This window comes from Heteronotia binoei, chromosome 13 (genome assembly GCF_032191835.1).
Source record: "Heteronotia binoei isolate CCM8104 ecotype False Entrance Well chromosome 13, APGP_CSIRO_Hbin_v1, whole genome shotgun sequence".
NCBI lineage: Eukaryota > Metazoa > Chordata > Lepidosauria > Squamata > Gekkonidae > Heteronotia > Heteronotia binoei.
The window spans coordinates 3711525-3734517 of NC_083235.1; the positions used below are offsets into that span (position 1 = coordinate 3711525).

At 50.9% G+C, this 22993-nt stretch overlaps 1 protein-coding gene across 1 annotated transcript in view; it reads left to right on the forward strand.

The window, feature by feature from the left end:
- Window positions 1-22993, forward strand: part of KHSRP (KH-type splicing regulatory protein) — a 44610-nt gene that overhangs the window by 20261 nt on the left and 1356 nt on the right. The window contains exons 4-19 of the mRNA XM_060252664.1: window positions 249-294; window positions 856-905; window positions 1988-2059; window positions 3417-3474; window positions 4816-4987; window positions 8032-8130; window positions 10963-11061; window positions 11275-11377; window positions 12188-12288; window positions 14650-14791; window positions 14871-15031; window positions 15144-15259; window positions 18562-18650; window positions 18740-18934; window positions 20201-20278; window positions 20403-20563. Coding sequence (XP_060108647.1) covers window positions 249-294; window positions 856-905; window positions 1988-2059; window positions 3417-3474; window positions 4816-4987; window positions 8032-8130; window positions 10963-11061; window positions 11275-11377; window positions 12188-12288; window positions 14650-14791; window positions 14871-15031; window positions 15144-15259; window positions 18562-18650; window positions 18740-18934; window positions 20201-20278; window positions 20403-20563 — 1742 coding nt within the window. The remainder of the gene's footprint in view (window positions 1-248; window positions 295-855; window positions 906-1987; window positions 2060-3416; window positions 3475-4815; window positions 4988-8031; window positions 8131-10962; window positions 11062-11274; window positions 11378-12187; window positions 12289-14649; window positions 14792-14870; window positions 15032-15143; window positions 15260-18561; window positions 18651-18739; window positions 18935-20200; window positions 20279-20402; window positions 20564-22993) is intronic.

Sequence of the window (22993 nt, forward strand, 5' to 3'; positions counted from 1 at the left end):
TGGGGGGAGAAGATATAGAAGATTGTAAGCTTCTCTGAGTCAGAGAGAAGGGCAGGGTATAAATCCGCAGTCGTCTTTTTCTACTTCGTGCTGAGTTCATATTACTGTTGAGAAGGCAGAGAGTAGGTAAACCAAGCTGGGAGCAGGGGGTCGTAGCAGAAGATGTGCTTCAGGTTTTAAAGAAGTGCTTTTATGACGTTCTCTTCTAGCGTGTACATCCCTCACCAAACTTTTGCTTTCCTTTCCAGCTTTGCCACCACCCCCTCAACTCGGACCGATCCACCCACCCCCCAGGTAAATTAGCTGCCTGCTGTTTCCTCCCCCCCCCCCCCACATGCGCTCAAGCTGGAATGGTCAAAATCAATGCCAAAAGGTCAGCTTGCAGTGCCCCCCCCCCCCCCCGAAAAGGCTGCTTTCATTAGAGGAGGGCCCGCATCCAGCGAGATGCGCCGTTGGAAGGCCAGTCAGCCCTGGCACTTGCGTGCCTCGTTCGGTAGCAGGTTGTGTTTCTTTTTACCATTTCCTGTGGTTTCTCCAGTTCTTGTGTCGCTTTTGGTTTCATAGCGTTAGTGTCTTCCAAGCCTGCGTCTGAAGAGCGTTGTGTGGAAAGCTGCTACGGTGGCCCCCCTGGGCCAATCAGTCAGCCACGTTTCAGGCCAATGTGGTTTTTTTTAATTTGCACTGGTGTGTGGTGATTTCCTCGGAGCCGCGCTCGGTTGCTCAGTCACCTTCCTGCCTGCCGTTCCAGGAGGAGCGAACACTCCGGGGTTTCTTTTTGGACGCCGGTGAACACCGGCTCCCATTTCTGTAACCTTCCCACTCCTTACTTTAAGCTGCTGACCGTTTTCCTTGCAGGTCTACAGTGACTGAAGAGTACAGAGTACCTGATGGCATGGTGGGACTCAGTGAGTATTAGACAGGGAGGGGAGCGTCCGGACGTGGCCCTAGCAGAAAGACCCCTCCTTTCCCTTTACTAACCTGTACCTTTGCTGGCTTTGTGGCGCCTGTTGTCTGAACTCCCCCCTCCCCCCCCCCCCCCGGGAAGCCTCAAGCAGGCTGGCTTGTTGGTGCCCCCTTTTGGTGTTTTTCTTTCGAAGAGGTGGCAAGCATTTGAGTTTTCTCTGGGCTCCGCTGTGGTACGTGGCACGCAAAGTGCTCGGGCAAGGTTGCCAAGTGGACACGTGGTAGGGGACTGATAGCCCCAGGCAAGCTTGAAACTGGTATCATGTGAGACCTTCCCGGAAGTGGAACTTTTATGGGGATTTGGGCAGTTGACTCACTGCAGGAGCTCAGGGTACCTTCTCCCCAGTTGCTTCTGGACTGGCCTGTGGAGGCCTCAGCTTTCTGTGAATGATCCTGGCTCAGGTAGGCGATCCTGGGTTAGGTTAGGCCTTGGCCGGAAGGAATTAGTGGCTGCAACGGAGGAGAGAACTGGTTCCCTGGAAGGTATCTTGTTTACATGCCCTCGTTCGGAATTGGCTTGACATTCAAGCTCTGAAGGCTAATGGAAGAAGTTGGCTGAAGCTTGGGTGCCCAGGTACCCAGTGACCTCTTGGTTCTCATAGGCTACTTACCTCTACGGCCCTGGAGTATTTTGTTAGCTGTAATTGAATATTCAGACTGTGCGTCTTAGAGGAGCTCTTCCGCTTTCCTTTCTACCTACCATGTTACAAGCCATGAAATGTGATGGAATCTTGGTGAATTATTCCACATGCACTCGTACATCACTAAGAAAAACATTTGTATACCCACAGTGAAGGTGGGTTTGTGCAGAGGGTGGGGTGGAAAGAGTAGAGATATTATTCAGAATCCAGTTCTGAATTCTCTGTGTTCTGGGACCTGCTCAGTCTCTTCCCATTTTTCTAGTAAAGCGGAAGGTTTCTTCCTGTCTCTTGGGAACTGTGCCACCTTTTTCGGCCTCTTTGTCAGGGCGTAACAGCTCATCACAAATTCAAGTTCTCTTAGCGTTCCTCTCCTTACTTTGCAGTTATAGGCAGAGGCGGGGAACAGATCAACAAAATACAGCAGGACTCTGGATGCAAAGTACAGATCTCGCCAGGTACGTGTGAGGCCCGAGAACGGAGGCCTAAGAGACGGAGGTCGTGGCACTGACTTGGGCTCGTTTCTCCTTCGCAGCCCCCTGTTTGAGTGTGCAGTCGGGTTAAAATGGAAAAAAGGAAGTCCTTCACCCAAAGGGTGATGAACACGTGGAATTCACTGCCACAGGAGGTGGTGGCGGCTACAAGCTTAGCCAGCTTCAAGAGGGGGTTAGATAAAAATATGGAGCAGAGGTCCATCAGTGGCTATTAGCCACAGTGTGTGTATATATATATATAATTTTTCTGGCCACTGTGTGACACAGAGTGTTGGACTGGAGGGGCCACTGGCCTGATCCAACATGGCTTCTCTTGTGTTCTTATGTGTAGATCAGGGATGTCGAACTCATTTGTTAAGCGGCCAGAATCTGACATAAATGAGACCTTGTTGGTCTAGGCCATGTTGGGCCAAGCTGTGTGTGTACTTATTTAAGATTAGGTAGCAGAGATATAAACTTTATACAGGACTCACACAAACACAAATATTTAAAAAAAAAACCAACCTTAAAACATGTTTAAAACATTAACACAGTGGTCTTAAAGGTGCTTTTTAAAACATTTCTCCCATGGGATCCAGGGAACTGAGCAAAGCAATCTGTAGATCTTTCCTTCCTTCCCCAGGGAGGAGCCTCAGCCAATAGAAAGAAGAGAGGCTTGGCTCAATACCTCTGCTGTGCGATTGAGAGAGCCTGGAAAAACAAGCTCTGTCTTTCCCCCTCCCCAAGGGAGGAGCCTCAGCCACTGGAGAAAATAAGAGGTTTTGCTCCATAGCTCCTGTGTGATTGAGCAAGCCTTGCAAAGCAAGCTGTGATGCAGAAGGAAGAAGAGAGAGGGAGAAAGAAGCAGACGAGCCAGTTGCTCAAGGGCTTGATAGGAGACCTTAGGGGGCCTGATTCGGCCCCCAGGCATCATGTTTGACACCCCTGGAGATGAACAAATGCAAGGGGACATAGAGTTGTGTATAAGGCGTGTAATTCACGGGGTGGAAAAGCATGTTTGCAGCATCAGACATCTTCCTATAGGCTTCCTGGTTTGAACCCTGGTCACGTGACTGGGGCTTTGTAGTTTGAAGATGTCTGGAAAACGTTTGTCTTTTGTGTCGCTGTTGACCGAATGACTAACTTCCTTAACAACAGACACTGAACACAAGCTGCCCTTCCTTGTGGGTGTGTCTGCGAAGGTCTCCTTTTCCACTCTGTTTGCTTCTTGCAGCCGATACAACCCGGGCTTGAGGGATCAGGCTGTGGGCAGATGTGTTACTGCAGAGATATGCTTAGCAGCACCTGTCTCCTGATTGTTTCTTTTTTCCCCCTCCTGCAGACAGCGGAGGGTTGCCGGAGCGGAGCGTCTCTCTGACAGGATCCCCAGATTCGGTCCAGTGAGTAGCCTTCTCATTCTCAGAGTGTTAAGAGTGTATGAAGAGATGGGCTAGATCCCCCCTTGGAGAGCCCCTCCCCCTGGCATTGATCAGCTGGCCAGCAGGGGGAGCTTGACCAGCAGCTAACTGAAGAAGATATTGGATTTATATCCTGCCCTGTACTCTGAATCTCAGAGCAGCTTACAATCTTCTTTATCTTCTTCTCCCACAATAAAAAAGGAAAACGCAATTTTGGGCTGTATCAACAGAAGTATAGTGTCCAGAACATGTGATGTGATAGTATCTCTTTACTCTGCTCTTTACTCTTTAGCCAGTTTGGTGTAGTGGTTAAGTGTGCGGACTCTTATCTTGGAGAACCGGGTTTGATTCCCCCCTTCCTCCACTTGCAGCTGCTGGAATGGCCTTGGGTCAGCCAGAGTTCTCTTATCTGGGAGAACCGGGTTTGATTCCCCCCTTCCTCCACTTGCAGCTGCTGGAATGGCCTTGGGTCAGCCAGAGTTCTCTTATCTGGGAGAACCGGGTTTGATTCCCCACTCCTCCACTTGCAGCTGCTGGAATGGCCTTGGGTCAGCCATAGCTCTCTTATCTGGGAGAACCGGGTTTGATTCCCCCCTTCCTCCACTTGCACCTGCTGGGATGGCCTTGGGTCAGCCATAGCTCTCTTATCTGGGAGAACCAGGTTTGATTCCCCACTCCTCCACTTGCAGCTGCTGGAATGGCCTTGGGTCAGCCATAGCTCTCTTATCTGGGAGAACCGGGTTTGATTCCCCACTCCTCCACTTGCAGCTGCTGGAATGGCCTTGGGTCAGCCATAGCTCTCTTATCTGGGAGAACCGGGTTTGATTCCCCCCTTCCTCCACTTGCACCTGCTGGGATGGCCTTGGGTCAGCCATAGCTCTCTTATCTGGGAGAACCAGGTTTGATTCCCCACTCCTCCACTTGCAGCTGCTGGAATGGCCTTGGGTCAGCCATAGCTCTCTTATCTGGGAGAACCGGGTTTGATTCCCCCCTTCCTCCACTTGCACCTGCTGGGATGGCCTTGGGTCAGCCATAGCTCTCACGGGAGTTGTTCTTGAAAGGGCAACTGCTGTGAGAGCCCTCTCAGCCCGACTCACGTCACAGGGTGATAGTTGTGGGGGAGGAAGGTAAAGGAGATTGTGAGCCGCTCTGAGACTCTTCGGAGTGGAGGGCGGGATATAAATCAAATATCTTCTTCTGCGGTAAAACCTAACCTGGAGTTTTGTGTTCTTGGGTCTCTGCCCCAAGAAGAGCGCAGCCAACAGAAGCAAGAGAGCAGTCCGTCACTCTCTGCCGTTCTGCTTCATGTCCCCACCTCTGCAGGAAGGCAAAAATGATGCTCGATGACATTGTGTCCCGAGGGCGTGGAGGGCCGCCCGGTCAGTTCCACGACAACGCCAACGGACAGAACGGGACAGTACAAGAAATCATGATCCCGGCGGGAAAGGCAGGCCTGGTGATCGGCAAGGGAGGGGAGACCATTAAGCAGTTGCAGGTAAGCTCTGGGGTCGGGGAGGTGGGGGGGGGAAGGTCAGGACTCCTCTCTTCAGAACTGGTGCTTGCCTGTTGTTCAGCGTCTTTCATGCGTCCTTGGTTCTTCCATGTCTTTTTGCTTCTTTGGCCTGGGGGCGGTGGTGAAAGAAGAATGGTACGTTTCTCCCTTTCTCACAATACAAGAACTCGTGGGCATTCAATGAAATTGCTGAGCAGTCGGGTTAGAACGGATAAAAGGAAGTCCTTCACCCAAAGGGTGATTAACATGTGGAATTCACTGCCACAGGAGGTGGCAGCGGCTACAAGCATAGCCAGCTTCAAGAGGCTATTAGCCACAGCATATTGTTGGAACTGTCTGGGGCAGTGATGCTCTGTATTCTTGGTGCTTGGGGGAGGGGGGGCAAAGTGGAAGGGCTTCTAGCCCCAATAGTGAACCTCCTTTTTTTTTTCCCTGTGTGACACAGAGTGTTGGACTGGATGGGCCATTGGCCTGATCCAACATGGCTTCTCTTATGTTCTTATGTCCAGGGCAGTGATGCTCTGTATTCTTGGTGCTTGGGAGGGGCAACAGTGGGAGGGCTTCTAGTGTCCTGGCCCCACTGATGGACCTCCTGATGGCACCTGGGTTTTTTGGCCACTGTGTGACAGAGAGTGTTAGACTGGAAGGGCCATTGGCCTGATCCAACATGACTTCTCTTTTGTTCTTATGTGACACAGAGTGTTGGACTGGAGGGGCCACTGGCCTGATCCAACATGACTTCTCTTTTGTTCTTATGTGACTCAGAGTGTTGGACTGGAGGGGCCATTGGCCTGATCCAACATGGCTTCTCTTTTGTTCTTATGTGACTCAGAGTGTTGGACTGGAGGGGCCACTGGCCTGATCCAACATGACTTCTCTTTTGTTCTTATGTGACTCAGAGTGTTGGACTGGAGGGGCCACTGGCCTGATCCAACATGACTTCTCTTTTGTTCTTATGTGACTCAGAGTGTTGGACTGGATGGGCCATTGGCCTGATCCAACAGGGCTTCTCTTATGTTCTTATGTGACACAGAGTGTTGGACTGGATGGGCCATTGGCCTGACCCAACATGGCTTCTCTTATGCTCTTATCTTCTTACGGTCTTATCTAGCTTGTGACCGTTTAGACTTGGGGGCCTTCATCGGCTTCTGAATTAAGATCCTGCTGGGGGGGGCCCTCCTGACTGACCCATGAATCAAAAAAACTCGTTTGGTGGGTGCGCAGGTGTCACACAGCAGGGGGCCTAGCAGGGCCTTCTACTGGCTGCCCCCACTCTGGTCAGGTTCTATGAGGAGGTCCCAGAGCACCCAACCACCCTTGTCTTCCTTATTAACAAATACCTCCAAATTGTGAGCAAGGAGATGTGAGGACCCAGGCAGGATAACAATAAAAGAAGTTTATTATTAGTGCTCTAAAAACAAGCGTGTGACTAAAATTTAGCGCTAAAGGGAATATGAAAACAGTAAAGGTCGGTGCAAGGAAACAAAAGCCCTGACGTGTTTAACTATGCAGTCCCTACTCTCATAACCAACACTCTCAGCCCCTTGGGTAAGGGATCTCTTCCTGATGCCTCTTCCAGAGAGCCCTCCTTCTCTGTCTGCAACCTCCCTAGACAGAGAACCTCCCTGCCTGCAGCCTCTCCAGGAAAGAACACACCCTGTCTGGGCTTGGCCCTTTTATGCTCTCCTCCCAGATCCCACCTCTCTGTGGGACAGTTTCCCTCCAAACCCTGGCCACCCAAGCAGAGGGACAGAGGGGATCCTGGGAAATGTCAGCTTTTCCCAGTAACTCCTAGGCAGGCTTCCATGGGACCTGCAGGTCTCACTGGGCCCAGGATCATGACAGCAGGACAGGGCATTTTTGGTGGCAGCACCAGAATTAAAGATCAGCCTCCCCACAAATGTACGCTTGGCCCTCTCTCACTGTCGATCTTTAGGTGGCATGTGATGGAACTGGCCTGGTTCTGCCTTCAGACCCGGTCCCGTCAACTCCCTTTTGAGTTGCCAGCTCCTGAAGGGAGCTTATCTTCTTCCTGCCACTAGGGCACGCTGCCACCACCTGCTCAATTGAGGGGTTCCTGACTGAGAGGAACAGGACTCCCAATCCCCCTTCCTGCCAGTTCTGAGGCCTGGCCTCAAGGTCCTCTGCCAACCCAGCACCTGGTTATGACAGAGACCAAAGTCCTTCTTTGGGAGACCCCTGGAGGATTGGCACCCTTGCCACCTGCATGCCTTCCCCCTTCCCTGGACTCCTCTCTTGCAGTAGCGTGGTCTAAGGCGGTTGTGGAAACTAGGTGATACAGAGGGGCTACCTTTTAAAAAGACAAAACATTTATTTAAAATTTACAACTATATACAGGCATTTTAAAATAGTGAGCAGAGGAAATAAACCAAACTAGGGGGGAAAGCTCCTTCTTTCCCTATTACACCATACTTGCCCTGGCCATACCACCCAACACAGACGGACTCACCAACCCAACTGACTGAACTCAAAGCCCAACTCAAACTGAAGACTTCCCATCAAAAATCACTAATATAAAACCCAGCTCCCACCCAGGAACTGATTTTCCCTCCTGCAGCCTTCTGGGAGACCAGCCTGAAAGACTTCCTGTCTCTCTAGGAGGCCTCCTCAGAATTGCTGGAATGGCAGGAGGGGAGGGGGGAGGAGAAAGAGACTAGGCCAAAGCCTGTGTCCAGTTTGATGGCCTCTTCCTGCCAACTCCCAGATAACCATAGCCTAAAATGGCGTTTCTCCACATGGCAGTTGAAGACTGTTTTCATGAGGATTGCATGTAGCAGCCTTGAGTTGTAATTTGATTTTTTTTTTCCCTTGGGTGGGTGGGTTACTTGATGAATTTAACCTATGTTGTAAGCTGCCAAAAGCTCCCTAAGGAAGAAAGGCGGGTAATGAATGTTTAAATAAATTCTGAAAGCTGAATTTATTTGGCTTAATTTTATGTTGTCTTCTTGGCTTGCAGGAATTATGGGAAATGGGGTTTTGCTTAACTTCTCTTTCTTTTAATGCAGGAGCGGGCTGGAGTGAAAATGATTTTAATTCAGGACGGTTCACAGAACACAAACGTAGATAAGCCTCTTCGGATAATCGGAGACCCTTACAAAGTACAGGTAAAGCAGGCTGCTGTGTTGTGTGGCTGGTTTTCCCAGACTCCAAGCTTGGGTTGGGGGGAACGGGGTACTCGTGTCCTCCGTGTGAATCTGTAGCTGAAGGTCTCTTCTCAGTAGCTGGAGCTCTCTTTTCTGCTTGATCCAATCATAGAATTGGAGGGGACCTCCAGGGTCATCTAGTCCAACCCCCTGCACATTGCAGGAAACTCACCAATCCCCCCGTAGCATCTGCTCCACACCCAGAACTATAGGGGAAAAGGGGTCTCCCTAAGTTTAAGCAAAACTATAATAGAAGAAACGGCAGGGCGAAACTATGCTATCAAAACATTTATATGTAACAGGAAAAGCCTTTTGGCCTCTACTTCTGAATAGACTCTGTTTCTTTATAATCTGAGATGAACAATATAAATGTGCATAAAGGCACTTTAATATTCCAAAGCGTCTACCTTTAAGCAGACTGCAATATGAAACTCAAGAGTGCATGCAGGCCCTCAAACATGACCTCTTTTCCCCAACAGTCTGCACTAAAATGAATTCAACAGTCTGCAGAAAAATAAATCAAAAGTGCATGCAGGCACTTTTCGAAGGTCAAGAGTCTGCTTTTGACTCACAAACCAAAATCATGAGAAAACAGTCTGTAATGAATTCTTTCATCCAGATTGCACGCAGGCACTTTTAAGAAACAAATTATCCCACTTCACGATCTTGCACATTCAGTCCGCTGTTGTTTCAGTGAGGTGTCGGATAAAGAATAAGTTCATCCGCATAAAGCCAGTCCACGTTAGCCGGTGTCAAATATTTCATTGTCTCTTTCATGGGCATTCCCTCCTGCAGCCTTCTGGGAGACCAGCCGGAAAGACTTCCTGTCTCTCTAGGAGGCCTTCTCAGAATTGCTGCTTCCAGGCAGGAGGGGAAGGGGGTGGGGATTGATAAGAAAGGAACCCCAAAATCCTGTCTCTTCCTCACAAGGCTCTAACTCATGCTTTGTAAAGACAGAGTGCCAGAACTGGCATTTAACCTTGTATGCATAACAGGCTGTGTCTTGAGGAAGAATCTATGCGACACTGTCCAGCCACCAGGATTTCCACTCGTGTTAGTGCAAGTCAGCTGAAAGTGCCAGAAGTATATTAAATGGGGTACTCCCTTCTGACTTCTTGGAACAGAAATTTCACTTGGCAAATGTGAGAAGTGGGGGGGGGTGTTAGTTGAGTCAGACCACTTACCTAAGAATCTCGTATTTATAAAATTCACACCTGAAGTTGCAGCCTTCTACTGAATCAGACCATCCTTGGTTTCACCAAAGTTGGTATTGTCTACTCAGACTGGCAGCTGCTCTCCAGGGTCTCAGACTGAGGTCTTTTCCATCACCATCTGCCTGGTCCTTTTAACTGGAGATGCCGGAGATTGAACCTGGGACCTTCTGCATGCCAAGCAGAGGCTCTGCCACTGAGCCACGGTCTCAGGTCAAGGCCTTTCCCATCCCCTCCTGCCTGGTCCTTCTAACTGGAGATGCAGGGGATTGAACCTGGGACCTTCTTTATGCCAAGCAGAGGTTCTGCCACTGAGCCAGGGTTTCAGGTCGAGGTCTTTCCCATCACCTCCTGCCTGGTGCTTCCAACTGGAGATGCCAGGAATTGAACCTGGGAACGTCTGCATGCCAAGCAGAGGCTCTGCCTCTGAGCCACGGTCTCAGGTCAAGGTCTTTCCTATCCCCTCCTGCCTGGCTCAGTGGCAGAGCCTCTGCTTGGCACTCAGAAGGTCCCAGGTTCAATCCCTGGCATCTCCATTTCAAAGGACCAGGCAGGAGGTGATGGGAAAGACCTTGACCTGAGACCCTGGCTCAGTGGCAAAGCCTCTGCTTGGCATGCAGAAGGTCCCAGGTTCAATCCCCGGCATCTCCAGTTCAAAGGACCAGGCAGGGGGTGATGGGAAAGACCTTGACCTGAGACCCTGGCTCAGTGGCAGAGCCTCTGCTTGGCATGCAGAAGGTCCCAGGTTCAATCCCTGGCATCTCCAGTTAGAAGGACCAGGCGGGAGGTGATGGGAAAGACCTTGACCTGAGACCCAGGCTCAGTGGCAGAGCCTCTGCTTGGCATGCAGGAGGTCCCATGTTCAATCCCTGGCATCTCCAGTTTAAAGGACCAGGCAGGAGGTGACGTGAAAGACCTCTGCCTGAGACCCCAGAAAGCCACTGCCACTCTGGTCATTCCTCTGTAGACACATGAAAGATAGTTGTAAGCAATGTTCCCTCTAAACTGTAGGGTCTCATGAGCAAAAATTCTACTTTGTGAGCTACTGGCATTAAAGTTGTGAGCTCCTGCATAAATTATTGTGCTCTGGGGTCATCCTTCCTGAGCTAAGACAAAAATGTGTGAGCTGGAGGCTAAAAATCTGGGAACTAGCTCACGCTATCTCAGCTTAGAGGGAACACTGGTTTTAAGGATATGTTTATTTTGGAAATACGATTAATGTCGTGCACGATTAATATACCACAACATAATAATACGCTGAGTGTTTGCAGGAGGGGTAGAGTACAGTGGTTTCTTGCTTTCTTTCTCTTTCTTTCATTTTATAACATGCCAAGTGGTACAGTTGTATGCGTGAAGTTACAGACTGTGCATTTTATGTTGTTAGTGCAGTAAAGTAAACTTGGGATTGATAAAAAAGTAAGTACTGCATATATCTCAGCCCCGCCCCTCCGGATTTCTTTCTCCCCCCTCCTTGGTTTAAACACCCCATCCCGCCCTGACACCTTCAAAACCTCCGGACATTTTCCATCTCTGGGAAAGTGCCGAAGCCAGTCTGTTGCTAACATTCCGCGTTTCTTTGCAGCAAGCTTGTGAAATGGTAATGGACATCTTGCGAGAACGGGACCAGGGAGGCTTCGGTGACCGGAATGAGTACGGTTCAAGGATTGGTGGAGGAATCGATGTAAGGGCACTGGCTCGAGATTGCTACGCGAGGGGCAGATTGGGTGGCTTCTGGGAGAACAGTGTCCCGTCCAACCCCCCACCCCACCCCAGTATTGTTAGTTTGCTGAGGTCTGAACTCAGGAGGCCTCCCCCCCGGGCCTTTCTCCTCTCCTGAACTGAATGTGCCCCTGTCACCTGTTCTCTAGCTGATCTCTTTTTCAAACTCGCTTAGGTCCCTGTGCCCAGGCATTCCGTCGGTGTGGTTATCGGGCGTAGCGGAGAGATGATTAAGAAAATACAAAATGACGCTGGAGTTCGGATACAGTTCAAGCAAGGTCAGCAGTCCGAATCTCCCCACCCGGTTTGGTTTAGTGGTTAAGAAAGCCAGTTTGGTGTAGCGGTTAAGTGCACAGACTCTTATCTGGGAGAACCAGGTTTGATTCCCCACTCCTCCACTTGCAGCTGCTGGAATGGCCATGGGTTAGCCATAGCTCTCGCAGAGCTGTCCTTGAAAGGGCAGCTTCTGGGAGAACTCTCTCAGCCCCACCTACCTCACCCAGTGTCCGTTGTGCGGGGTTGGGAGATTGTAGGCCACTCTGAGATTCAGAGTGGAGGGCAGGGTATAAATTCAATATCATCATCATCTTCTTCTACCCCTTCTGTCTTGTGATTGCACGACAAAACACGAGCCCTACAGAGTGTGTGGCTTCTCTCTCTGTGAGTCCTGCTACTTCCTCTAGTTTCCTCATTGCTCCATAGACTCAGTCTCGCTTATGTCCCTGCTAGTGCAAAATTATGTACTGCGGCACCATTTTCTAAAAACCAGGGCGTGAGATACTTTCTAGAGTGGTCTCTGACTTAAGAGAGGTGTTCCTCTATTAGACCCTGAGGTTTGTTGCCCTCTCTGCATTTCCTGTTTGGTCTGTGGGGGGGGGGGGGGAGACGGGACTGTTTTCGGGAATTCCAGTCTGTGTCTCAACACAGATTTCGTTGTTCTCCATCCTCAAGACTTGATTGGGTTGTTGCAGTTGCAGCTTTTGCTTTTCGAAGCTGCGGTTAGCTGCATATTAAGACTTTGTGGCTCTGGAAATCTCGATGAAGGGGGTGGTGTCCGGCTAATCTTCTCCATCTGGTTCGTGTTGCAGATGATGGGACAGGCCCAGAGAAAATTGCCCACATTATGGGTCCCCCAGACAGATGCGAACACGCCGCCAGGATTATCAATGACCTCCTCCAGAGTCTCCGGGTATGAAACATTCTGTGTGTGTGTGTGTGTGTGTGTGTGTGTGTGTGTGTGTGTGTGTTGGGGGCGATGCTCCATCTAAACTGTGGAGTCTCTTGAGCAGAAATTCTGCTTCACGAGCGACTGGCATGAAAGTTGGGAGCTGCTGCATCAATTAGTGTGCGTTGGGGTCCTTCTTCCTGAGCGAAGACAAAAATGTGTGAGCAGAAGACTAAAAATCTGGGAGCTAGCTCACACTAACTCAATCTTAGAGGGAACACTGCTTGGCACCAACAGTCCCTCTAAGCTGCGGAGACTTGTGAGCAAAAATTCTGCTTCATGAGCGACTGGCATTAAAGTTGTGAGCTACTGCATGAATTAGTTTGCTCTGGGGTCATCCTTCCTGAGCTAGAACAAAAATGTGTGAGCTGGAGGCTAAAAATCTGTGAGCTAGCTCAGGGGTGGCCAAACCTGCTCAACTTAAGAGCCACACAGAATAAACGTGAGATGTCTGAGAGCCGCAAGACATGAACATCAGAAGTTTGAGAACCGCAAGACAGGGAGGGGGAGGAAAGCAAATAGGGATGGAGAGGTGGAAAGAAAGCAACTTCAACCTTAAATGCCTTCTCCAAGCCAGCCAGCAGGGCAGCGGGGGCTTCAAGAGCCACACAATTTTGTGTGGAAGAGCCACATGTGGCTCCTGAGCCACAGTTTGGCCACCCCTGAGCTAGCTCATACTAACTCAGCTCAGAGGGAAAACTGGTGGCAGGGGAAATCACCTTGTAACAACAGAGCTGCCATCCGGAGTATCTTATGTACCTGTTGATGGATCCAAGTAGGCAGCCGTGTTGGTCTGAAGTAGTAGAACAAAATAGGAGTCGATTGCACCTTTAAGACCAACTGAATTTTATTCAGAACGTAAGCTTTCGTGTGCTAAGCGCTATTTACTATTCCAAACCACTGCCTACCAGATCATTTTGCTTCGCTGTCAATTGATTCTTAAATCTGTACCATGTTGCATTCTGGGCCACTGCCTACCAGCTCTGTATGGCTCTGCTCACTGTGCCACATTCCTCTGAGGAAGTGTGCTTAAGAGCACACGAAAGCTTAACGTTCTGAATAAAACCAAGTTGGTCTTAAAGGTGCAATCGACTCCTATTCTGTACCCGTTGAATAAATTTTAAAAAGTGGGTTTTTAAGAAGTTCTCAGTCAGATCCGACCGTGCTTTAAGATGTTGTTATAAGGAGTACAGTGAAGATTCCCAAAATATTTAAACCAGTGCAAAATTGTAATAGTTTTTTTTAAAAACCAGGATCGGAACTTATTTTAGGCGATATAGAGTGTTGAAGGCAAAGACAAATAGATTCAAGGGCAGCTTCTATCCAAGTGTCGTGGTTAAGCTAAATGCAGGGTTATGAATGGTTATGTGTTTTTAGATGCATTTAAATGGTCTATGTATATGTCCTTTTGTGGGTGTTGATGTGTTGGTATGTTTGTGGAAGAGCACCTCATTTCATTGCTCTCATTTTCTTGAGAACAATGACAATAAATTTGTCTGTCTGTCTGTCTGTCTGTCTGTCTGTCTGTCTGTCTGTCTGTCTGTCTGTCTGTCTGTCTGTCTGTCTGTCTATCTGTCTGTCTGTCTATCTATCTATCTATCTATCTATCTATCTATCTATCTATCTATCTATCTATCTATCTATCTATCTATCTATCTATCTATCTATCTATCTATCTATCTATCTATCTATGTATTTTAAGACCAGCCAGAATGAAAAGTGTTTTCTTAACCAGCAACCGAAGTCCTGTAATGAAAGCTTATTACCCCTCTTGTCCTAAGGGTGTGTATCATGGAACATACACCGCACTTCCTTGTGGGCAAACATTGGAGAACTTCGTTAGTGTGTTTATGGGGGATTTGTCTCCCATTATTGAGCTGCTCATTGAGGATTCTGCAGAACGCACTTCCAAAGGGCACTGCTCTCCAGCATGTGCGTTGCATTCTGGGAACTAGGGAGGGGCACAAACAAGCTCATGAACAAAAGTTCGTGGCTAATTTTGGCCAGTTTGTGGATCGCAAAGCAATGCTTACAAACTCAAGGGCCGCCGCGAACTTCCATAGATTTTAAGGCAGTTCGTGGCGGTTCATGAAGAGCAGAAAGCAAGGGTTTAAATGGCTCTGAGCAAAAAGCAGTGGGGAGCAGTTGGTTCGTGAACCAACCTCCCAGTTCGTATCAGTTTGCCGAACCGAGAAACTTGGTTCATGCCCATCCCTAACTGTAAATTATTGGTGGTGGTTCTTGTTCTTGAAGGCTGTGTGTAATAATGACTGGTTCTAGTTTTCCTTCCCGTAATAAAAGGGAACTCTTGTTGCTGTCTTGCAGAGCGGGCCACCGGGTCCTCCAGGCTCCGGAATGCCCCCCGGAGGCCGAGGACGTGGCCGAGGCCAGGGTAACTGGGGGCCTCCCGGAGGAGAGATGACCTTCTCGATCCCCACTCACAAGTGTGGTCTGGTTATTGGCAGAGGTGAGTGCCCTGTGCAATCATGGCAGAGATCAAAATATCGGGCCCCCCGCTCCCTGATCGATAACCGCCTCTTTTCCAGGAGGAGAAAACGTCAAAGCCATCAACCAGCAGACGGGCGCCTTTGTAGAAATATCCCGGCAGCTGCCGCCCAACGGAGATCCCAACTTCAAGCTGTTCATCATCCGGGGCTCACCTCAGCAAATCGACCACGCCAAGCAGCTTATTGAGGAGAAAATTGAGGTAGACGCCCGACCTGGAGCGCAGCAGGCCTCTCCCAGGTGGTGGCGAGGAGGGGTATTCTTGGGGCCATGGCAGGTCTCGCTGTAACGTTGACGTTTTCTTGCTTCCTTAGGGTCCTCTCTGCCCAGTAGGACCAGGGCCTGGGCCTGGGGGGCCTCCGGGGCCAGCACCAATGGGCCCCTTCAACCCTGGGCCTTTCAACCAAGGGCCACCTGCAGCACCTCCCCAGTAAGTACAAAGGCTGCTTGGGCATACCGTCCTTGTTGGCCATTTTCTGTTTCACTTGGAGGTGATGGGGACATTTTCAGTGACAGGATCCCGCATGCTGCTGACTGAGGGAGGGGAGGGGCCATAGCTCAGTGGGGGAGCATCTGCTCGGCATGCAGAAGGTCCCAGGTTCAATCCCAGGTATCTCCAGTTAGAAGGACCAGGCAGGAGGGGATGGGAAAGACCTTGACCTGAGACCCTGGCTCAGTGGAAGAGCCTCTGCTTCGCATGCAGAAGGTCCCAGGTTCAATCCCCGGCATCTCCAGTTGAAAAGGACCAGACAGGAGGGGATGGGAAAGGCCTTGACCTGAGACCCTGGCTCAGTGGAAGAGCCTCTGCTTGGCATGCAGAAGGTCCCGGGTTCAATCCCCGGCATCTCCAGTTGAAAGGACCAGGCAGGAGGTGATGGGAAAGACCTTGGCCTGAGACCCTGGCTCAGTGGAAAAGCCTCTGCTTGGCATGCAGAAGGTCCCAGGTTCAATCTCCGGCATTTCCAGTGAAAAGGACCAGGCAGGAGGTGATAGGAAAGACCTTGACTTGAGACCCTTGCTCAGTGGCAGAGCCTCTGCTTGGCATGCAGAAGGTCCCAGGTTCAATCTCCAGCATCTCCAGTGAAAAGGACCAGGCAGGAGGTGATGGGAAAGACCTTGACCTGAGGCCCTGGCTCAGTGGCAGAGCCTCTGCTTGGCATGCAGAAGGTCCCAGGTTCAATCTCCGGCATTTCCAGTGAAAAGGACCAGGCAGGAGGTGATAGGAAAGACCTTGACCTGAGACCCTGGCTCAGTGGCGGAGCCTCTGCTTGGCATGCAGAAGGTCCCAGGTTCAAGCCCCGGCACCTCCAGTTATATGAACCAGGCAGTGGGTGATGTGAAAGATCTTCCGGAGACCCTGAAGAGTCGCTGCCAATCTGAGGAGACAATAGTAATCTGGATGGGCCAAGGGTCTGGTTCTGTAGAAGGCAGCTCCGTGTGTGTCCCTGTACGGGGGAGGGAAATATGGCTCAGTGGCAGAGCCTCTGCCCAGCATGCAAAAGGTCCCAGGTTCAATCCCAAGCAGCATCTCTGAGTCTGTGGCCACCTTTGGAATTCCGACATGTGATGTTGGGCGCAACTACGCAGTGGCTGCCGCGGGAGGCAGAGCCACAGATGCAAAGGAAGCTCACGTGCCGGGGAGAAGAGGGATAATTAAAGGACAAGCAGGTAATTAAAGACTACACTGGGAAAGGGGTGAGAGAGAATAAAATAACACTGTGGAGGCTGCAGCCACTGAAACATGGTTATTTTAATCTACATAGTTCAACAGCTCTTCAGTGGCCGGTCAGACGTCCTGCCAGGCAAGTGCCGCACCTACTTTCTAGAATCACAGAGTTGGAAGGGACCTTCAAGAGGGGAGTGGATAAGCCTATGGATCAGAGGTCCATCAGTGGCTGTTAGCCACAGTGTACTGTTGGAACTCTCTGTCTGGGGCAGTGATGCTCTGTATTCTTGGTGCTTGGGGGGGGGGCACAGTGGGAGGGCTTCTAGTGTCCTGGCCCCACTGGTGGACCTCCTGATGGCACCTGGGTTTTTTGGCCACAGTGTGACACAAAGTGTTGGACTGGATGGGCGATTGGCCTGACCCAGCATGGCTTCTCTTATGTCCTTATTGTGACACACAGTGTTGGACTGGATGGGCCATTGGCCTGATCCAACATGGCATCTCTTGTGTTCTTATATCCTGATGGCCCCTGGTTTTTTTGGCCACTGTGTGACACAGTGTTGAACTGGATGGGCCATTGGCCAACATGGCTTCTCTTATGTTCTTATGACCTCCAGGGTCTTCCAGTCCAACAAAAAACCCCTGCACAACGCAGAAAACTCACAAACTCCTCCCCCTGAATTCTCAGGATCCTCATTGCTCTCATTGCTGTCAGATGGCCATCTAGCCTCTGTTGAAAAACCTCCAAGGAAGGAAAGCCCACCACCTCCCAAGGAGGAAGCCTGTTCCACTGAGGAACCGCTCTAACGGTAAGGAAGTTCTTCCTAATGTTGAGCCGGAAGAACTTCCTGACAGTTAGAGCGGCTCTTCAGTAGAACAGGCACTTGGGTGGGCACCACATTGGGGACCCCCACTTGGGAGCAATTTCTCAGGGGCTGGCCACAGATGTCCCACCCCAGTAGCATCTGCAGAAAACACCACCGGTGACCAACACTCCCTCTAAGCTGTGGAGTCTTGTGAGCAAAAATTCTGCTTCGTGAGCTGCTGGCATTAAAGTTGTGAGCTACGGCATAAATTAGTTTGTTCTGGGGCCATTTTTCCTGAGTGAAGACAAAAATGTGTGAGCCGGAGGCTAAAGAAGCGTGAGCTAGCTCACACGAACACAGTTTAGAGGGAACAATGTCAGTGACCCTTCCCCTCTTCTGGAAGGAGAGCCATTTTGGTGTGGTGGTGAAGTGTGCAGACTCTTATCTGGGAGAACAGGGTTTGATTCCCCACTCCTCCACTTGCAGCTGCCAGAATGGCCTTGGGTCAGCCATAGCTCTGGCAGAGGTTGTCCTTGAAAGGGCAGCTGATGTCAGAGCTCTCAGCCCCACCCACCTCACAGGGTGATATTTGAGAGCCAGTTTGGTGTGGTGGTGAAGTGTGCTGACTTATCTGGGAGAACCAGGTTTGATTCCCCACTCCTCCACTTGCAGCTGCTGGAATCGCCTTGGGTCAGCCATAGCTATTGCAGGAGTTGTTCTTGAAACGGCACCTGCTGTGAGAGCCCTCTCAGCCCTACCCACCTCACAGGATGTCTGTTATGGGGGGGAGAAGATATAGGACAGGGGTGGCCAACGGTAGCTCTCCAGATGTTTTTTGCCTACAACTCCCATCAGCCCCAGCCAGCATGGCCAGTGGCTGGGTCTGATGGGAGTTGTAGGCAAAAAACGTCTCGAGAGCTACCGTTGGCCACCCCTGATATAGGCGTTTGTAAGCCACTCTGATTCAGAGAGAAGGGCGGGGTATAAATCTGCAGTCGTCTTCTTACCTGGGAAAACCAGATTTGATTCCCCACTCCTCTACTTGCAGCTGCTGGAATGGCCTTGGGTCAGCCAGAGCTTCAGCAGGAGTTATCCTTGAAAGGACAGCTTCTGGGAGAGCTGTCTGTGCCCCACCCACTCACAGGGTGTCTGTTATGGGGGGGGGGGGGGAGTAAAGGAGATTGTGACCGCTCTGAGGCTTTTGACATTCAGAGTACAGGGCAGGATATAAATCCAATACCTTCTTCTTCTCCTTTTCAGCCCGGGTGGGCCGCCGCCTCCACAGTACCCACCGCAAGGCTGGGGGAACACCTACCCCCAGTGGCAGCCGCCTGCCCCTCATGACCCAAGTAAGTACAGCAGCAGTTCCCGCCTTGCAGAGAGCAGGCCGTTGCGAGGGGCTCGAAGCCTTCAGCTCCCCTTGTCGTCTCCTTTCCAGGTAAAGCGGCCGCAGCGGACCCCAACGCAGCTTGGGCAGCTTATTACTCGCACTACTACCAGCAGCCTCCTGGTCCGGTTCCGGGAGCACCGCCCGCCCCCACGGCGCCACCCGTGCAAGGAGAACCACCGCAGCCGCCCCCTACCGGGCAGTCGGACTACACTAAAGCATGGGAGGAGTATTATAAGAAGCTAGGTAATTGACCTTGCGGGTAGCTGTCGGGGCAGGCTGACGTCCGGCTGACCTCAACCTTTTTGGCCCTGGCCTTGGCCTGGTGGAACTCTCTACTGCAGTGGTCCCCAACTGTTTTGGCACCAGGGACCAGTTTTCATGGAATCATAGAGTTGGAAGGGTCCTCCAGGGGTCATCCAGTCCAACCCCCTGCACAGTGCAGGAAACCCACAGACACCTACTCCAAACTCACAGGATCCTCATCACTGTCAGATGGCCATCTAGCCTCTGTTGAAAAACCTCAAAGGAAGGAGAGCCCACCACCTCCCGCTTTGTTTTGATGTGGTTGTGAAGTGCGCAGACTCTTACCTAGGAGAACCGGGTTTGATTCCCCACTCCTCCACTTGCAGCTGCTGTCATGGCCTTGGGTCAGCCATAGTTCTCGCAGAGCACTCCTTGAGAGGGCAGCTTCTGGGAGAGTCCTCTCAGCCCCACCCACCTCACAAGGTGTCTGTTGTGGGGGGAGAAGATAAAGGATTGTAGGCCGCTCTGAGCCTCTGTCCTTGAAAGGGCAGCTGCTGTGAGAGCCCTCTCAGCCCCACCCAACTCACAGGGTGTCTGTTGTGGGGGAAGAAGGTAAAAGAGATTGTGAGCCACTCTGAGATTCGGAGTGGAGGGCGGTATATAAATCCAATATCTTCATCTACCTCACAGGGGGAAGGTAAAGGAGATTGTAGGCCGCTCTGAGTCCTTGAAAGGGCAGCTGCTATGAGAGCCCCACTCACCTCACAGGGTGTCTGTTGCCAGGGGAGAAGATAAAGGAGATTGTAAGCCACTCTGAGTCTCTGTCCTTGAAAGGGCAGCTTCTGGGAGAGCTCTCTCAGCCCCACCCACCTCACAGGTTGTCTGTTGTGGGGGAAGAAGTTAAAGGAGATTGTAGGGCGCTCTGAGATTCGGAGTGGACGGCAGGATATAAATCCAACGTTGTCGTCTTACTGCTATTGCATTGTAATATATAATGAAATAATTATAACCTCGTGGCCCGGTTGCTAACAGGCCACAGACCAGGGCCGGTCCACGGCCCGGGGGTCGGGGCCCGCAGCTCTACTGTAATGCTCTGTACATGGGGCTGCCCCTGTCCTGAATCCCGAAACTGCAGCTGCTGCTGCTGGAGCTCTCCGTACAGCCTTCACTGCAGACTCTGCACTGGCTGCCGGCAGCATCCCAGATTCACTCCAAGGTGCCGGTTCTCACCTTTAAAGTCCTGCTCTCCTCTGACTCTGCTTGCAGGCCAGCAGCCCCAACAGCCTGGAGCTCCACCGCAGCAGGACTATACGAAAGCTTGGGAAGAATATTACAAGAAGCAGGGTGAGTTTGGGGTGAGGGCGGCTTTGGGCGCGCTGTCGGTCGCAGCGCTGCTGTCAGGCTGGGCCAAAGGTGTGTGTGGTTGGCTTTGCCTGATCCAGTCTTCTTTTCTCCTGGGGAAAAGCAGCTCAGGTAGCTACAGGAGCGGCAGGGCCAGCGGCACCCCCGGGCCCTCAGCCAGACTACAGCGCGGCTTGGGCAGAATACTACAGACAACAAGCTGCCTACTACGGACAGACGCCTGGGGCCGGGGGGCCGGTGCCACCGCCCACACAGCAGGGACAGCAGGTGAGTCGCTCAAGCATGCCCTCCACTGCCGTTCTCTTGGGGGAAGGGACGGGGGCTCCGTGGTGGAGCATCTGCTTGGGAAGCAGAAGGTCCCAGGTTCAATCCCCGGCATCTCCAGTTAGAAGGTCCAGGCAGGAGGTCATGGGAAAGACTGAGACCCTGGCTCAGTGGTAGAGCATCTGCTTGGGAAGCGGAAGGTCCCAGGTTCAATCCCCAGCATCGCCAAATAAAAAGGGGTCCAGGTAAATAGGCATGAAAAACCTCAGCTTGAGACCCGGGAGAGCCGCTGCCAGTCTGAGTAGACAAGACTGACTTTGATGGACCAAAGAGGATCTGATTCAGTAGAAGGCAGCTTCATATGTTCATATGTAAACAGAAGGCCCCAGGTTCAATCCCCGACATCTCCAACTAAAAAGGGTCGGGGCAAGTAGGCGTGAAGAACCTCAGCTTGAGACCCTGGAGAGCCGCTGCCAGTCTGAGTAGAAAATACAGACTTTGATGGAGAGGGACGGTGGCTCAGTGGTAGAGCATCTGCTTGGGAAGCAGAAGGTCCCAGGTTCAATCCCCGGCATCTCCAAAAAGGGTCCAGGCAAGTAGGCGTGAAAAACCTCAGCTGGAGACCCTGGAGAGCCGCTGCCAGTCTGAGTAGACAAGACTGACTTGGATGGACTGAGGGTCTGATTCAGTAGAAGGCAGCTTCATATGTTCAAGGGTCTGATTCAGTAGAAGGCACCTTCATACATTCATATGAACTGCCTACCAGCAGTGTACAGTGACAGGCTTAAAGCCAAACTCCTGGGGGAGGAAATTACACGCAATCCCTTTTTCCTTGTGCTGGGGGACTTCTCAACAAGGGAAAGTGGTGGGTGTTGGGGTATTCCCCTCCCCCCCGTTCCAAGCTCCCAGACCCAAGTTCCAATTCGATGGGTAGAGCTGGCGGGGTACTTCCTTGTTGGAGATAAATATGCCTTCTTAAGTCCAGGTTACTATATCCCAAGTAGATACCAAGTAAAGTAGCTGGTTGCAGATAAAGAAATCCATAGTGTACATACCCAGGCAAATGAATATATTCCAATTACAGCATCAGGGACCCCTGGCATTGATCAGCAGCTCCACATCCAGGTGCTTTTTTAGACTTACAGCTGTTAGTGTACCTAATGGCGTACTTAACACATAGGGGCACCATGGGGGTGGGGGGAGAACATGGGCCAAACTGGAACTGACCTAATGCACCGACCCCAAATCCCTCTCCTCCTATCCCTGGGGGCAGGAAACTTTCAGGAAATCACGGAAGCTTAAATTCTGCTACCTTTTTAACCTTTGATAGCGGCACTTCTAACTCCTAGAAACTATAAACATTCTTTAAGGGCAAATGTCATCTACAGGGTTATCTGTGTCAGGAAGGCCACGGCACCCACAGAAGGGTGGCTGGGCACTCTTCCCGTGGGCGACTGCCGCAGTCGGGGGTGGTGTGCAATGTTCCCTCTGAGCTGTGGAGTCTCGTGAGCAGAAATTCTGCTTGATGAGCTCGTAGCATCAAAGTGGTGAGCTCCAGCGCAAATTCCAATTCCAGATCCATTTGGTATCTTCCCAGATCATGGGCTGCCTGCTGCCTCCCTTTCCCAGATTATTTCATCCCAGTTACGCCGCTCTTTTATGTTAGCAAGACTCAATGTTCTACCCTCAGCGGTATTGTCTGGGAGGTGTGCCAACAGCCCTTATCAGGATAGAGTCTGCCTGTGTAATGGAAGGCACCTTGAAACGGTTGCCCGTGTCTTACTTCATTGTGATTTTTATGGGGAAGTGTGGGACTGTATAATCAAACCTATTCTGTCTAATTTTTATGGATTACCTGAAGCGAAGTTAGGTTTTTTTTACTACTATCCGACCAATGTTCCCATATCACAAGCCTGGTTGCAAAGTACCTTTTGGCTGCCATAACAATCAGGGATCAAAAGACTAGCTCCCCTTCTTGATGTTGGACTGGTTTTTATAGTTGAATCTCCATGTAAATTTGCGGTGCTGTACTTTTTATTGCTATGCCAATAAAGGTATTTGGAATTGGAATCCTGCACAAATTAGTTTGCTCTGGGGCCGTTTTTGTCAGCTAAGACACTAAATGCGTGAGCCGGACGCCCAAAAACTTGTGAGCTAGCTCCCACTAACTCAGCTCAGAGGGAACGCTGGTGGCGCGTGTCTCGATGTGCACAGGCAGAGCCGCGAAAGGCACACGGCGAAGTTGCAGAGTGAGCGCCACAAAGGATAACCCACTAAAGGAAAAAGATCCGTTTGTTTTTTTTTTAATTTACACATCTCTTAATACATTACGGTTTGAGGCCGGTGTCCCCACTAAGCCGAGTTAGTGTGAGCGAGCTGAGTTTCGTAGCCTCCGGCTCACACATCTTTGTGTTAGCTCAGGAAAAATGGCCT